This window comes from Ovis aries, chromosome 16 (genome assembly GCF_016772045.2).
Source record: "Ovis aries strain OAR_USU_Benz2616 breed Rambouillet chromosome 16, ARS-UI_Ramb_v3.0, whole genome shotgun sequence".
NCBI lineage: Eukaryota > Metazoa > Chordata > Mammalia > Artiodactyla > Bovidae > Ovis > Ovis aries.
This window is the reverse complement of record NC_056069.1, coordinates 35,597,523-35,616,095: the sequence shown is the minus strand read 5'-3', so window position 1 is coordinate 35,616,095 and position 18,573 is coordinate 35,597,523. Positions and strand designations below refer to the sequence as shown.

General features: G+C 32.9%; 1 protein-coding gene across 2 annotated transcripts in view; it reads right to left on the bottom strand.

Moving 5' to 3' along the window:
- The window catches only part of RICTOR (RPTOR independent companion of MTOR complex 2), a 123,913-nt gene that overhangs the window by 43,632 nt on the left and 61,708 nt on the right, over positions 1–18,573 (bottom strand). For both annotated transcript variants that reach the window (XM_004017029.5, XM_004017028.5), the window contains exons 6-10: positions 16,422–16,485; positions 12,134–12,260; positions 9,782–9,951; positions 5,275–5,342; positions 2,033–2,100 (exon numbers count right to left, since the gene is read on the bottom strand). In XM_004017029.5, coding sequence (XP_004017078.1) covers positions 2,033–2,100; positions 5,275–5,342; positions 9,782–9,951; positions 12,134–12,260; positions 16,422–16,485 — 497 coding nt within the window. The remainder of the gene's footprint in view (positions 1–2,032; positions 2,101–5,274; positions 5,343–9,781; positions 9,952–12,133; positions 12,261–16,421; positions 16,486–18,573) is intronic.

The window sequence follows — 18,573 nt, the reverse complement described above, 5'->3', positions numbered from 1 at the left end:
GGATAGCACAGTCATTTTCACAAACTAAGAACATGATATACCAAGAATATGTGGTACATATATACAATGGACTACTATTCAGCAATAAAAAAGAAAAAATAATGCCATTTGCAACAACGTGGATGAACCTGGAGACTGTCATGCTGAGTGAAGTAATTCAGACACAAAAAGACAGATACGATATTGCTTGTATGTGGAATCTAAAGAAAAGGGGACAGGATACAAATGAACTTACAAAACAGAAGTAAAGTCATAGATGTAGGAAACAAACTTATGGTTACCAGGGGATGGAGGTGGGGATAAACTGGAAGACCAGGACTGACATATATACACTACTATGTATAAAATAGGTAACTAATAATAACCTACTGTATAGCACAGGGAACACTGCTCAATACTTTGTAATGGCCTATTTGAGAAGAAAATATTTTTTTTAAGTGGATATATGTATAATTGATTCACTTTGCTGTACACCTGAACCTAACACAACACTGTAAATAAACTGTACTCCAAAAAAAAAATTTTTACAAGAAAAGCAAAAATGAACAAATGAGACCTAATCAAATTTTTAAGCTTTTATACAGAAAGGAAACCATAAGCAAAATGAAAAGACAACTTACAGAACGGGAGAAAGTATTTGCAAATGATGCAACTGACAAGGGATTAACTTCCAAAATATCTAAACAGCTCATACAACACAGTAACAAAAAAAAAAAAAAAAGCAATCTAATAAAAAAAAGGGGGGGGGAGGGGGACCTAAGTAGATATGTCTCCCAATAACACATGCAGATGGTCAATAGGCACATAATAGGCACACAAAAAGATGTTCAACATCACTAATTATTATTAGACAAATGCAAATCAAAACTACAATGAGGTATTACCTCACACCAGTCAGAATGCCCCTCATTAAAAAGTCTACAAATACGAAACACAGGAGAGGCTGTGGAGCAACAGAAAGCCTCTCACACTATTGGCAGGAATGTAAATTAATGTAGCCATTACAGAAAATAGTATGGAGGTTTCCTTAGAAACTAATAATAGAGTTAACGTATGATCCTGGAATTCTACTCCTGAGCGTATATCCAGAGAAAACTCTAATGTGAAAAGATACATCCACCCCAGTGTTCACTGCAGCACTATTTTAATAGTCAAGACACAGAAGCAACTTAAATGTCCATCAACAGATGAACAGATAAAGAAGATGTGGTATACATATAAAATGAAATATTATTCAGCCATAATATAGAATAAAATAATGGCATATGTAGCAACACGGAACTAGAGATTATCATCATACTAAATGAAGTCAAAGACAAATTTGTACGTGGAATCTAAAATATGATACAAATGAACTTATTTATGAAAACATAAACAGACTTGCAAACAGAGAAAACAAACATATGGTTACCAAGGGGGAAAAGAAGTGAGGGAGCAATAAATTAGGAGTTTGGGATTTATAGATACACACTGCTATATATAAAATAAACAAGGTCCTACAGTATAGGTATAGCACAGACAACTATATTCATTATAACAAACCATAATGGAAAGAATATGAAAAAGAACATATATATACATATATATCTGAATCACTCTGCTATACACCAGAAGCACATTATAAATCAACTATATTTCAATAAGAAATTAAACTAAAAGAACACATCCCAAAACAAAATAAAGAAACAAAAGGAAAGGTATTTGGGACTACTATCTTGCTTATTAGGTATTTACAACATTCTACATTTTACCTTAAGGTAAGAAATTTTAGCTACGTATTCAACTAACATTCTTAAAATCTTTTTTGGTATAGATCATGTTCAAATTTTTTATTTAAATGCCTAGGTTATCACCAGCATGTTGACTTACAAATGGTCAATTTTAATACTGTGTATTAAACCTCTCTTGGTTCTAATGATAACACATAAAAAAAGACCATGTTAACATATAAATGAGATGCTACAATAAGTTAACATTTGAAAAAATAGTCAACTTTGTCTTATACGATATAAAGTAACACAGAGGAACATACCTGCCCATGACCGGAATGTTGCTATGATTCCCATTTTACTGGCTAGAAACCTTGCTTCTCTGTCTTCTCTGTTGGGTGGGGTGGGGGTAGAGTCAAAGAAATTAAATATTTAAACAAAAAGTAAGTTTTTCCCTATTACTATATCAGAGTAACAGCTATCACTACTTAATATTTAAATATTTACATAGGAAATTAAAAAATACATTTAAAAAGATAAGGTCTACCTCAAAGCAAATTACTCAATTATGTATTGATCATGCTTTCCCACATGTGAAACTCACATTTTAAAACAAATTATAAATTCTGCTTTTCTGAGTTCTACTTTTCCTGCTCTTTCTGAAAACTATTCTTAGATAGCTCACTAACACCTGTAAGCATTGGCAACACCACCAGCCTGCTTAATAAGCATCTCTGTCAAAAGACTGCCCTTTAGCAAAGAAAACTACCAGATAAACCTCTTACTGTTTACATGTGTTCTCTTTACTTCAAAAGTCTTGTCCCTAACTTATCTGAGCAAGCTTATTCTACTTATTCTACCAAGCAAGCTCAACAAGCCGTATATTCACTGGTATTATTAAATAATTAGGCATTATTACTCATTTACTTCTAAGTTCATCCAGGTTGTTAGCAGAATCCACTCTTGCTGTTGTACAACTGAGGTTTCGGTTTTCCGTCAGCTGGGGCCTACTACCAACTACTTTCTTATTTTATAACTGGTATCCAATCATCTCACTTGTTTCTTTCTATGTAATAGTTTATGACAATCAACTAAACAATAGAACTACTTACATTGTTAAACACTGTTTATGTATGGCACATGGCCAGTTTTACTTAATTAGCAATCATGTACTTTTATGTCACCTCAACCATCTCTACCCTCTCAACAGCCCATTTCTTTTCCATGCCATATTTTTCACTTTTCTAATAAAGTTCTTAACAGTTTGCGAATACAAAAATCTAGAGAGTTGGTAAGGGAAAAAAGACATAAAGAGTAAAGAACAATGAAAGAAAATAAAATTAAAGAATGGTAAGCAAGCAGTTTATAAAAGTGGAACGCAATAGTTAAAAATATCCCCCCACACATACAGCCCAACCACACTGAGCTCTGCTGTACTAATCAACATGAGACTGTAACAGAAACTGAAATGGGGACATGGGGTGGGGGAAGAAATGAGAATTAGATAACTGTGTGACTAAACTTCTGGTGCTCCTTATCTTAAAAATGTTTGTGACACACTTGTATTGACTGCCTGGTAACCCATTCTCTAACCTATTCAATAAATTGGTAGTTTTATTGAAAAAGAAAACCCCATCCATTTCCTTATGCCCTAGCCATAATGTACCCATGCTACAGAAACTGCCCATACTCCAGAAACTTAAGGAAAGAAAAGTATTGAACCAAACAGGAAAGACAGGATTTTGGTGGAATATACTCTCCACCCAACTTCTTATTTATCCTGGTAGGCAAAATTCTAAAAATACCCCTGTCTTCTCAAGACTGCAGGTCTTAATCCCTGGATCCCTGTGAATATGGTATCACTGCCATGAATGTGATTATGTTTATATCATACAGCCCAACAGACCTTAAGATACGGAGATCATCTGGTAGGCTTGATCTGGAGAGCTTTCTCTAGCTGGAGGGAGAAGAGGAAGTCAGAGAGAGACTCAAAGCACAAAGATTCAAGGAATTTCTGTTGTGTTTGAAGATGGAGAGTGCCATGTGCCAAGACAAGAAGGTGGCCTTTAGAATCTGAGAGAAGGCCCCAGTTGACATCAAGAAAACAGGAACTTCAGTTGTACAAGAGCAAGGAATGAATTCTGCAGATAATCTGAGTGATCTTAGAGATAAATGGATTCTTCACTAAAACCTCTAGATAAGAACCATGCCAGACCTCTAAACTACTCCACTGTGAACTAATAAACTGATGCTATTTTAAACCACTGTATTTATAATGGTTTGTCATGCAGCAATAGAAAATGGATACATTCTTCATCAGTAAGGAGAATGCCCAAGTGTCATAGGGAGCCAAGAAAGAAAGGGGCTGAAGAATCTCAATTCATAACTTAGCAAAAATAAAGTCTGAGAAGTCTTAACTAGAGAACAACTATTCTTAATTTCTTAGCTCAGGAAATGATGTTAGTTAGCATGCAATGCATCCACAGTGATGGAGGTATTTCAAGATATGAAACAGCTATTTTTAATTCTGGAGAAAAATGAAAAACAATAAAAATATGCCCATTCACAATGTTCCCAAACTTAGTGGAGGAATTTTAAAAACGTGTATCTGCAATTCAACAAACCTACTATGCTACACCTGATAGCATATTTATTGGAACTGTGTCACTGGCAAAACTCCACAGATAAATTATTTGACCTCTAAATCAATTTAAATATAATTATTCCAGCATTCCTAGTGAACACATGCTTTTCTCTCCCAAAAGACTCTGAAAAATCATCCTACTTCATTTCTGGAAAATAATCTTTATCTCCTTTTATTTCCTTATTAACCTTACTCTCAAAATTCTACATGTCTTATCTTTCTACATACTCAATTTAAGGCAGCTCTTCATTCTACTCATTATTATTTTATTCTTTTAGTCTTTCAATGTAATTATGCTAAAAATATGTACAATGGTTCTGGAGAAGACTCTTGAGAGTCCCCTGGGCAGCGACATCAAACCAGTCAATCCTAAAGGAAATCAATCCTGAATATTCATTGGAAGGACTGATGCTGAAGCTGATGTTCCAATATCTCAGTCACCTGATACACAGAGCCAACTCACTGAAAAAGTCCCTGATGCTGGAAAAGACTGAGGGCAAGAGGAGAAGGGGGCAACAGAGCATGAGATGGTTGGGTAGCATCACCAACTCAATGGACATGATGAGTTTGAACAAACTTCAGGAGACAGTGAAGGACAGGGAAGCCTGGCATGCTGCAGTCCATGGAGTCTCAAAGAGTCAGACATGACTTAGTAACTGAACATCAACAAATGTACAATGGAGAAATGATTAAAGGTCTAGGTTTCTACTGCCACCTACCTTAGATTATTAAAATAAGAAACTAATTTCAAGTCTTTAAATTTCCCAAAAGCTTACTTTTAATTTTTAAGCCACAGTTAATTACGAGAGAACTACAATATAACTCCATGAAATAGGAAATTTACTTAAACTCATTCTGCTCTGGCTTGACATGCAAATTAGGCAAATCTAAAGTTTTAACAGCAACACACAAGGTACTCACTTTAGCTGTCCTTCAGCTGTATCTGGACTATGTCTGTAGTGAAAATCGGTGTAGGGTGCTAAAATTCTCTAATAAAAGGAAAAAGCAAGAAAAAGAAAAGAGTCCTTATAAAATGCACTCTTCCTTTAACAAGCTAAAATTCATCCAACTTCTCTGTATTTCTAATAATCCCAACTAGAGCTTATCTGAAGAGCTTATTTCGTCAAACTCATCATCAAGGAATATATTTGAGTGATTTCTTTTAATGTACAGTTTTTGAACTTTTAAATTGATAGGTATTGTACCTATTAAACAGTGCACAAATCACAAATGTGAGGTTTGATAGATTTTTCTCAAACTAAACACACTCACTGTAACTAGAATCCTCAAAGCCTCCTTCTTCTCCCACCAAGATGACTACAAAGATTTCTAACACTATGAGTTAGTGTTGCTTATTTTTGAACATTATTTAAATGTCTTTATTTTATAAATTCCATTCTTTTTGTTGCTAGTATAAAGAAATCCAAGTTATTATTGTGTATTGGCCTTTGTATTTAGCAACCTTGTTAATAAGCTCATGTATTTCAGAACTTAAACTACTATAATTCATTTACCTCATCCCCCTGCTCTGCACTGATTACATTATTGTGGTCTGAATTTTATTTTAAAATACTTAGGACATTACAAATACTGGTTTTGACAATATGTGTACCTTTTTTTGCCACCCTTCGTTCTTTCTTGCATTTTCTTATCTCAGATCATTTTCGTTCTGACTAAGGAGTCCCTTATTGGAGAAGGAAGTGGCAACCCACTCCAGTGTTCTTGCCTGGAGAATCCCAGGGACGGGGGAGCCTGGTGGGCTGCCGTCTATGGGGTCACACAGAGTTGAACACCACTGAAGTGACACAGCAGCAGCAGCAGCGAGGAGTCCCTTTAACCTTCCTTTTTGTCTGTCTCATTTTTTAAATAACAATAAATATTTATTATGTCACATAGCTTCTGTGAGTCAGGACTCTAGAAGAGTTTAGCTGTGCAGTTATGACTCAGGTCCACCATAACATCACAGTAAAAATATTGGTCAGGGGTACAGTCATCTCAAGGCTTGACTAAAGCTGTAGAATCCGCTTCAAGATGGTTCACTCACTACCTGCAAATTGTTATCAACAGGGCTGAGTTTCTTCTCATGTGTGCCTCATTGTAGGCTGCATTACTGTCTTCATGACATAAAGGCAAGGAATCCAAGAAAGAATCGTTTTTCTTTAGATTTCCTTGGGTCTTTTTATGTTAGTCTTAAAAGTCTTTATTTTACCTTTGTTTTTGAAAGACATTTTCTCTGGGGTAGGTGGCATTATTTTCTTTTGCACTCTAAAGATGCCATTCTACTGTCTTCTGGTTCTACTATTTCTGTTGGGAAATCAGCTGTCAGATTTGTTCCTTTGAAAGTAGTCTTTTTTTCTCAAGCTGATTTTAAGATTTTTAGTTATCTTGGTTTTCACCAATCTTACCATGATGTGCCTATGAGTTGTTTTCTTTATATTACCTTGAGTTTTCTGAGCTTTATGAAGTTTTACCAGTTTTAAAAACAAAGTTTTGACCACAGTTTCTTTGGATATTTGTTTCTGCTTTTTCTCTCTCTCTTCTCCAAAGACAACAATTATGTTTTATCCTTTTTGTTCTGTTCATTTTCTTCCTATTACCCACCTGCAAATGCTTTGATTTCTGACTTCTCTTTCAGTTTACTAATGACACCTTCTTGTCCAAAATGAGTTTTTAATTTCATCTAGTTCAGAATTTCAGGTATTATATTTTTTGATACTAGCTCCATTTGATTTATTTTTCATATTCCAATTAGATGGTGAAATTCTCCATTATTTCATCTATTTTCTTTTTCTCCATTTTTCTTAATAAGTTAGTCATGGGTGTTTTAAAATTTTTTCCCTCTGGCTGCAATATCTGAATCACCTGTGGATATGTGTCTATGGAATTCCTTTTGAGTTTTCAATTACACAGTCATAACCGCTTGCATGTATTCTTTTTTATTTACATAGTCAAATTTCTGACTGAATGATGGACACTGTAAATTTGATTAAAAGTTCCAAGTGATGTTATCTCCATTAGAGACCGTTCATCCTTTCCTCTGTAGTCAGGTCAATTAAAGGGAGTGATCAGCTTATTCTAATCACAGAGTTAAACTGAAACAACACTGCAATTTTGTTAAGATTTGAGTGTACCTTTGGTTTTCCTTGTTCTAAAGAATGGACCTCCAAATCCGTAAATAGAGATTTTAGCAAACTTTTTTTTTCTCTTCAGCAGTGAGAGACTGGTTAATTTTTCTACATACTTCGTAAGTTTTGAACTTAAATCTTTAAATACTCATCCAGAATTGCTTCAGAATTTGGAACATGTTAAGAACAGGAAAAAGTTATCAACTTAGAGTGAAAATTTATAAAAATATAATTAATAAAAATGGGGACAAGATTCTCTTAACAGCAGACTCTAGGATGAAGATAATGATAAAGTAGAAGATAATACTTTGGCCACCTCATGCGACCCATTGGAAAAGACCCTGATGCTGGGAGGGATTGGGGGCAGGAGGAGAAGGGGATGACAGAGGAAGAGATGGCTGGATGGCATCACTGACTCGGTGCACATGAGTCTGGGTGAACTCCGGGAGTTGGTAATGGACAGGGAGGCCTGGCGTGCTGCGATTCGTGGGGTCGCAAAGAGTTGGACACCACTGAGTGAACTGAACTGAACTGAACTGAATGATAATTAATGATTTAATATCCAAGGCAATCAGTATTTACTGAATATTAATTATGTGTCAAGTAGTAACTAAAACATTTATGTAGATTAGAACAAATATATGTAAAACACTTGGAAATATTACCTAACTTATTATAAGCTTTACAAGAATGCTAGCTGCTATTACTATTACCATTATTATTATAGAATTTATTCTTCACAATAATTAAAGTAAAAGCCATGACTTTTATTTTACCTAGTGAAAAATGGATCCAAAAGAGGCTAATAACTTGCCCCACATTATAAAGCTGCTGCTGCTGCTGCTGCTAAGTCGCTTCAGTCGTGTCCGACTCTGTGCGACCCCATAAAGCTAGTAGGTTATAGAACAAAAAAATCAAAACCAGATCTGTAAAGCCTGAAGTCTACACTCTCAATTACTATGCTACACCAGGGGAATCTTGTTAAAGAAAAAAGAACTAACATTTTAAAAAAACAAGAAAGAAGCAAAGATGGTAGTGTACTTAAAAAGTCCACCATATTCTTTGAGGGTTTTTTCATAAACACAAAGGCTTTGCTAATCTGCTGTACGATTATACAGGTAAAAGAAAAAAAAACAGGTCTATACACATCTTTCTTTATTGTGATCATCTCTCCAATCTTAAAAGCAGTTTCCCTACTTGATAAAGAAAACACTTAAAGCAAAATACACAGTGAAATATCAAAAATACCAGTTCATTCCCACTGGATGCCCATGAATAATGTATTTAAAATCATTTATTAAGGAGAAAATTGTACTGAAATTTGTTAATGATACAAGCTAATGTCAATTTTATAATATCAAAATATTTCTAGTAGCCCTAATAAAACCAGAACTATAACATTTAAGACAAGTTTCATAAAATGATCTAAACAGGCCAAGTAGGGAACAATAAATCTTTCATAATTTGCATAATTTCACACCCAAATACAAACATAGTAAGCTTACTCTGAATAATATCTGCAATGGACAACAATGCAATATTGAATATATTCACACAAATAAACTATAAGAATAGTCTGCAGGAATTCTCTGGTGGTTCAGAGGTTAGGACTCTGCACTCTACAGCCAAGGGCCCAGGTTCAATCCCTGGCCAGGGAACTAAGATTCCACAAGCTACAAGGCAAGGCCAAAAATGACGGGAGGAAAGAAAGAAAGAACATAGCTTGTGATAATTTTATTCCAAACTCTACTACACAGTTTATTATAGAAAAATAGCCTTACTATTTTAGACTAACTGAAAAAACAACACTGAATTAGTAAAAACAGAAAAACAATATTTATTCTATTTCTTTCAATTGTATATGGCCATTAGTTGCCAACAAGTACTCCCAAGTTCAGAAAATTTTAGCATGGTTTAATAAATAAATAGTACATAATTAGCAGGAGCTATTCCCACACAATTAACACACTACAGTCCTTAAAAAGGAATTGTCTTCTTAAATAAACAGGTAAATGTCTATGAAACCTTAATTGTGCTCAAATTTGCTCAGTCACGTTTTCACAGATAATAAAAAAATGAATAAACTTCACATGTTGATGAAATATTCTTGAGAATCCTTTCAATTCAACCCAAAGTAAATGAGTGATAAAATACTGCTGGAATAAGCCAAGCTTATTAATTTAAGTTTAATAATTAATGCTGTGCTGCATCTATTAACTTTAAAATTTTAAATAAAATTTCAAAGTAAGAGTATGTAATTAAAGTCATATTTTAAAACTGCAAGAGAATATTAAAGATCCTACCTCTAATTCGACATCAGCTCGTACATACTGTCGGGTCTTTGGATGATTAAGAAGGTGCAAAATTGTAGTAATGAGAGCCTCATTTATTCGACTTAATTGGCAATCAATCACATTTTTCAAGATGGTGTTCAGTCCACCTCGAAGGGCAACCACCTCTGGATTCTGAAGTGCTAAAATAAAGAAGAAAAACTTAACATACTATATAGGGGATAATTAATAAATAATCAGAAATCTGGGATTTTAAAACTGAGCTTTCTGACTGAAAAAACTTTCTACTTACTATTCAGTAAAACATGGACAAAATTTTTTTGTGTGTCTTCTGAATTGTTTTTTCATATCCTTTGTCCATGCTGTACTGAATAGCTCTCTCCTGTCAATTGCCAGTTCTTTATATAGGGGAAAGATTAGCCCTTTATCTGTTTTAAATCTTTTAGCTGATTTCTAATTTAACTTCAGATTTTAAGCTCAGAAATTCCGCCCTTACTTCAAAGATCAGGCAGCTCTTTGTATGCGCGCACACACACACACACACACACGTGTGCTTTAACTGAATTCATGGTTAACATACCGGCTTTAAATCTCTCAGGAAATAGACTCTGGTTTAATATTGGTAAACTCAATTTTCTTCAAATGTTTATTCAATTATCCCAGCATGCTTTCTGAAGTTTTCTATGCGTAAAGGTAAACAACTATTGACTCTCTTTCATTTTTTCTCTCCTAATAACCTAGCTTAAGATTTTTTAAATACATGTGGAAAAAAACCCCTTCCCCTCCATTTATTATTTTTTCAAAAATGTTCTCATAGTAGCATCTTAATTATTTCACTTTATGTAGGTGTGTGTTTATATATTTAAAATGTTACTTTCATTTTAAAAATTGCTAAATTTATACATTTTTTAATGCACTCAATTTGATTACATGAGAATTATTTGTTCTTTGAAACAATATTTTAAGAAAGAAGTGAATGAGTCTTTTTTGGAGGCAATTAATTCATCAAGTACTTCTATGGTTTGTGATCCATCATGTGTTCTACTCTGAGTCAAATGGAAATTAAAATCTTTGAAAATCCATTCATTTCAATAAGATTTTCAATTATATATAAAGTTTATCTCATACTTTTCAAAAACTCCTATTACATTCTCTTCCTTATCCTATTAACCTTTTCTTTCTCTGACCTTTGCATTTTTCAAACAATAGTGTATGTTTGCCTATCTGTGTATCTAAAACGATAGTGTCTGTGTATCATTTTCTTCTTCCAGTTAACACAGATTAATCTATCCTGTTCACTAAGACTGAAAATCATTATTGCTTTCCTCTTATCTTAAAATTGACTTTTTTCCTTCTTTTCTATTTCTTGGATTCACTCACTATTTTCATTATGTTTTGCATAATTATAAAAGTATCTTCTAATGAAAAGTTAACTTGAGTATATGACTTTCCAGGAATCCCACTTATTGATAGGTAGTCAAATTTTCATGATTTTTAAAAAATTTCCTTGATCAAATTTCTACTTCCTCTTTAAACCAACAGGTTTAAAACAGGTTTTGTGGACAGTATTTTTTGGACTCTCAATAAAAGGCTTGGCTCTTCTGTTCCTTTAAATTTTGTAATTAATTTATTTATCCAGAGTGAATGTAACCTATTACCATTTTGGGGGAAAAATATGATCTTCTCTTGTCATTTAAAATTATACTTATTTGGTTATAAGGGAAGTTTAACTTTTAAACTTTTGAACTTTAAAATACTTGATTAGCCATGCATTTCTTTGAGAATTACTTATTTTTCCTACTGATCTGTATATAAATAAGTTCTTTACCTATCATGTTTGTTATTTTTTCTTTGTTCTGGCATGGCATGTTTTCCTATCTCCTTATAATAAAATCAACAGCTGATGAAATGTTTGATTTCTTTTGATAATTCAAAACTCCCTTTCCTTACAATCAGAAAAAAGTCACCCATTTTTCTCCCCATATTTTCCACATTTAACTCTTTAATCCTGTATTTAGAATTCTTTTTTTAATGCATAGGGAATTGTTTTTCATTCACATCAAGATACATAGTGTGGTTAACTAATGTCTGAGAATCACACTTTAAGAGATTTTACTCTAATTACTGGAATTTGGACAATTCCTTTATCTTAAATTTCATGATGAGTAAAACTTTTAAAATTTGTAAAGTTTAAATGTCTCTTCAAAATAATCTGTTTAAACAGCAAGTCCACTACTTCCCTATCAGCAATGTCCTACTTTTTCATATTCTTATTTTTAACCAACACCTAAAGAATTCACATTAAAAATGGTATATGTTCTTTCTAAAATACTCTATATTTATTATTCAAAGAATAATTCTGACCTAGTTCACAGATAATGGCAATGCATGCTCGAACCATTCTGTCTCTTTCTTGAAGTCCATCATTCCCAACTGCTATCAGCGAGTTGGCCACAGAGCTGGGAAACAAGGAAGCATTCACAGTGATCATCTGCAGCAGGGAGAGATCAGAGAGAATTATTTCCTAATACATCTTGAAACCTGTCTTGTTCAGACAGAAATGTTTAAGACCACAGAATATTTTTAAGACCAAGGCAGCAATTTTAATCTTCTGCTTCATATGAACATGTCAAAGGATACAACAGATATTTGATACAATAAATGTTAATCATTACCATGGAAAATAGTGTTGGCTTTTTTCCTGTAATAGTCCAGACTATAAATTAGTTGACTAACAAGATATAATCTTTCAGAGACTCTAAGTTCCTCCAGAATAGAAGCTTATTCTAGAGGAGAAAAAGAGCTTTTGTTGTTGTTTTTCAGTCAGTAAGTCTTGTCTGACTCTTTGCGACCCTATGAATTGCAGCATGCCAGGCTCCCCATGAACAGAATGAAAAGGCAAAAAAAAAAAAAAAAAAAGCTTAATTATATTTTAAACAACTTTTCAGCAACCAGACAAACTAAACCAGTGGTGACAATAGCTGTCAACATACTTCTGTATTATTACATTCCTGAACCTTTCTTCATATATAATCACCACTCCATCCTATCAATTTACCTCATTAACCCAATTCTTTTCACTTTCAAACTCTGACGTGGGCCCTCATTCTTTCTTATTTTGACTGCAGTAAAATGAAACATACTAATCCCCCATCTCTAACTATCATTTGTTGCTATACTGAAAGCCAAAGTTTAATAACCCATAATCTATTTTAAGTCCTCATTTTCTTTTGGATTGTTGTGGCGACTGCTCTCAGCTCTTAGAGGCCACGCTTAGATCCCGGTCATGGGGAGCTCACTCATGATTATTTGCTATTTCAGAGCAGGCAGGAATCCCTCCATAATCTATTTTTAATATTTCAAAAACTGTGCTGGAAACATTTATACCCCTGATAATAAAAACTTTTGTTGAATCTCACTTTAAATGAAAAGTTTAATTGGCAATAACATTTGGAATACTGAAAACAGATAACATATATCTTCCATTTGGAAAACAAGGAAAAATTATGTAGTTAGTACTGTTTAATAAATAAAAGACTATTTGTTAGATGAAGTATTTCAAAATAACAGGTCCTTAGAGTGGGAGGAGATGAAAATGTTGTCTTCAGTTTGGGTGGTAATAAATATTGGGGATAATCAACCTGTCCTAGATTTAACTATATTCAGAATTCTTCTGAAAAATAAGACTTGTATCATGACACAATTAGAGGATCCAATATAACTAAATTAATATCCAGTTAGGTCCTTTAGAGATTCAAAGGAAAGATCTATGTTGGGTAGAGTATTTGTAAATGTATGACAAGGTTCATATGAAATTACAGAATACTGCTCCATGACATAAAATATATAAATATCCAATAATTTTAAAATCTATAAAAACTTCCACATATATTTCTAAACAGTATCCTTCATTAATTAAAAATGATGGAGAAGAAAGGAGTCGCCTGGCAGAGTACAGTCCACGGATTCACAAGAGTCAGATAGGACTTAGTGACTAACCCACCACCAGGAAGAATTTAAATTGGATAAAGAGTAGCAAGGGCTGCTCAGTGGGAAAATAATAATAGAAAATGAGAGCAGTAAGAATCAGGAAGGATTACCTGGATTAGAGAGAGGAAAAAAATAATTAAACACATTGAAAACAAACAAACAAAAAAATTCCCTAAATGAATGAAAAAGAGGAAAAAGCAACATGAGTATTCTGAATTATTCATAAAGCAAGTTATCCAAAAGCAACAGGTGTTTTTTATTTTCCTTTAAAATATAAAAGATTAATTGTTGTTTAGTCACTAAATCGTGTCTGACTCTCTGTGACCCCATGGACTGTAGCCTGCCAGGTTCCTCTGTCCACGGGATTTCCCAGGCAAGAATACTGGGGTGGGTTGTCATTTCCTTCTCCGGGGATCTTCCTGACCCAAGGACTGAACACAAGTCTCTGGCACTGGCAAGCAGATTCTTTACCACTAAGCCACCTGGGAAGCCCTATAAAACATTAATAATTTAATTGAAAATTTAAAAACTGTTCTAAATGCATAAAAAAAACCCACAGTTGACCTAGCAATTATATTATTAACATTAATTTCTACTAACTTAGCTGTCAAGATGTTGCTGCAAAAAAGAAATATATGCTTTGATTGTTAAAAGTTTTAGTGAAATTATAGTTCCTCTGGCCGATAGAGGCCACTGTTGATTCAGCAAGCATGCTTTCCCTTTTAAACTAACTGCTTTTAGCTAAACCAAGGAGCCCTGCGACACAACTCTTGCTTTGAGCCTGTTTTTACCACCAGGTACAAGCAATTTTCTTGCCCTTGGATCCACAAATGATACGTGCCTCAAATTACTCTGTTCTTTAAAAGGTAACAAAATTATATTTTTGTTATGGCATTACTAAACTGCTTCAAGGGTCTGTTTATTTCTATTGGGCTATTTACAGATTAAATGGTAACTTACATAAAACATTGAACAAAACTGAAAGAAAATATTTAGTGAATAATTGAAAGAAGCTGAATTGAATCCATTTGGGTTTGTTTTTCCACCTCAATGCAGTTTCTAAGGCAGCAACTCTCAAATTGTGGTACAGAAAACTGACAGTCCCTAGAATATTTTCAGAGATTCTGCAAAGTCAAAACTATTTTCATAGTAATTCAAAGATATTGTCTTTTTTACTCTCACAAGAACATATGGAATTTTTCCAGAGGCTTCAATGCATGTGAAATCACAAGAGATTGGATATAGAAGCAAGTATGACAAACCAGCTATCTTCTATCAGGACAAACACTACAGAAATTTGTATAAAACTAAAATAATGCCGCTCTAGTCATTCATTTTCTTTTTGAAAAATAGTTATTTTAATAAAAATGTTATTTTTGTTTACTTATAATGAGTTTATTTTTAATGTTAATATACCTTTAAATTTCTCACTTTAAATTCCTAGTAAGTAAATACTGACATATATATATATCTCAAATAACCAAAGAGTTATTCTAGGTTTTTCAGAAACATATTTTGTTTTTTTATCTTGAATTCTCGAAATTACTGCAGTAGGAAAGATTGATTGTATGAGTAGGTAAGGAAACATAAATCTAATTTTTAAATTTAAATATGAAGAGTCAAATCATGATGCCAACATAACAATTTTTACCCTATAACAACCTTTTTTTTTAATCTATCTCCAATATCACTCTTAACTAGAACTACAAGTTTCTTTGAAGACAATTCATCCATTTGCTTCTCCCTTGCTATGCTCACCTGTGGGTACTATTACTAAACATAAGCTGGACAACCGGAAGAAAAAGGAAAAAGAGGGGATCAAGTTAATGCACAAACCCAACATTCTGCAATTCTGGAACATGTAATGAATTCAAAAGTAGGGAAAGAGGAGAAGAGCTAAAAAATGTTAACTGCTAATTTTAGATATTTTTACATTAAAACAAACATATACTGCACGAGTCTTACAAATTTTTAAGATGAAACATGATACTTCAGAATGAAAGATGACAGAATTCTTACATGAGCCATACTCCAACCAAGTTAACTCTCAATTCAGTCTATTCCTCTGCCTTTAGGGCATCACATTAACAATTAAAAAAAAAAAAACTCTTGGAAAACCTATCATTAGAAGCATTATGGATTATCCTCAGCATCTTCTTTTGCAGAGTTTAGATTTTGACCTTTTATTTTGTACAATGGCCTGAACTGTTTATTGCAACTGTCTACTGATGTATCCAAATTCATCTTCAAAACAACCAGCTGGCAATTCCTTTGACATTCATTTAAACAGAATTAACCCCAAGTATATAATTAAGACAAAACGGGGGCACCACACAAGTAATCCTCTTTCTCCAATAACATATCAAAGCAGTAATTTCTTTATATGTCTAATAAAGGAAGAAATATTCTTTACAATGGAGATTTTACTAAAAAATACTGTCCCAGCTATACTCAATCACATAGAATAACTACACAAAATATCTATGCTTACCTTGAAGTTTAATAGACCTACTTAACGCCTATCATTTCAACAAAATAAAAATGTTTAATGAGAATTCAGTCTAAATTTTAATAGATTTCACAAGACAGTCTAAATCTAAAACTGTAAAATGCGTAACATGAAAACCATAAATCTACTTTTACTCTCAGACATGGAGCCTACCTTTCTGACTAATCGAAGTGCTTGTGTTCTCTCTACCTCGTTGCTCTGCTGTATGTCAATGCACCTAAAGAATATATAAAATATTTAATTATTGATAAAAATCTTATTAAATTTTTGTATAATACAGACAGACCCATGTTCATGTCAATACAGTATTTTTAAATGTTAATATATGTAATTTTTCAGTACCAGCAGATATTTAATATCTCCAGTGATAAATACTTGTTATAATTCAAAACTATTTCATTTAAAACTCTAAGAAAGAATATAATAAGTAATTTGCAGAATTACATACATCTATACAGAAATAATAAACATATTTATAAAGCAAAATATCAGAAATCTACTGAAAAAGATATTCACCTATCTTTGATAAAAGTTCACAGAATTTTTTAATAATTGTGAAGGAAAAATATTTCAAGCCTACGTTTTACTTTGTGATTTTAACCACAGCCTAAATTTTGCATGTTATGACTATGTTAAAAGTCTTACATTAGTCATAATAACTATATTTTACTAAAATATAATTTGAAATGTGAAAGTACTTCAAAGATTAATGCTCAAATATGACTTAACTGACATATTTCTGTAAAGTTCATTAAATTATTCAATTTCTAAAGAGCTTTGGTTTATGTGACAGAATAGTTCATTCTTACTTATGTTTAGACAGTTCACTATTCTAATCAATATTTTATCTATTGATAAATAGATAATTTGCTATTCAAAAAGTATTTCTGCTATCTGAATATAAATTAATCTAAAACTATTTTATCAAAAAGTAAATAGATACAGGATTCTATTTCTGGCCACAAAAGATCTGAACAATCCTCCTGCCAAAAATAACTATAAAGGTTAAATATGTTACTTTATAAAGCAACTGTGAAAAGACAATGGATAATAATCCCTGGAAAAAAGCACAAGCTACATATTCACTCGGGTTTTGTACCTGGGGACACTTGTCAATTTCCAGTTTTAAGTGAACAGAGTCCTAAAAAAATACAAAAATCTTGCTGTACTGTGTAGAGAGACTGAACTGGCACAGCCAAAGTGGCTTGAAGGGAGAAAAAATCTCAGAGAAAAGAACATGTAAGAGAAAGCAAGAATTTGCATGCAATCTTCTTTCCAAGACATTTGCCTATTTCTATGTTGTGCAAATGCAGGGTTAAAGTCCAAAAAACCAAGCAAAAAGCTACAGCTGAGCAGCCAGATAACTAAGTAGAAATTTTAGCAGCTATATAATACTGTAAGAAACATGTTAGGGCTCGAGGCTGATCAAGATGAAGAGGTTCTGCTAAACATTCACATTTTCACTTGAGATTCTCAATAGACACTTCCTAGCCAAGGCAAGGGAAAAAACAAATTTTAACAAAATCAGTGTTAATAAATCAACACTCCAGAATAAAGCATAAGTCTATAAATAACATGATCCAAGAGCCAAAAAATTTTTAATGTACAACATTCACATTCTATCATGTAATAATATGAAATATGCTTTAAGACAAAAAAAAGAGGTCAAGTAGCCAAAATTCAAGAAAATGACAACAGAAACAAAACTCAAGTGATTCACATATTGGAACTGTTGTAAGAGATCTATAAATAACTATGACTATTATGTCCAAGAAAACAAATAAAGCAGAGATCTAGAATGTTTAAGTAAAATATAAATCACAAAAATATAGTAACTGAAATTCGAAATTCAGGAGACTGCTTTACTAGCACAATGGAAGAAAAAAAAAACAGGTTAGTAGAAGCACAAAGGTTAACAACAACAAATACTGAAAATAATGTTATAGTAAGGGCATCAGAGACATGTGGGACAGTGTAAAGATTTAACACTGTATAGCTGGAGTATCAGGGGATAGGAGAGAAAAGTAAGAGAAGTCTTTAAAGTAGCCAAAGGAGAAAAAGACATTATCACTTACAAGAAGCAACACGAGAAAGTACTTACTTAGAAACAAAATCCAGAACATAGTAACTTAAAGCACTGAAAAATAGTAATTGATAAAAAAAAAAATAGCCTTCAAGTGGGAAGGTAAATAGAGGATTTATAGACAAAATATTTCAACTCCAGTATACCTATACTACAAGAAAACAGTAATGGGAATTCAAGACAGTGACCCAAGATAGAAGTGCAGAAATGCAAGAAGGAAGA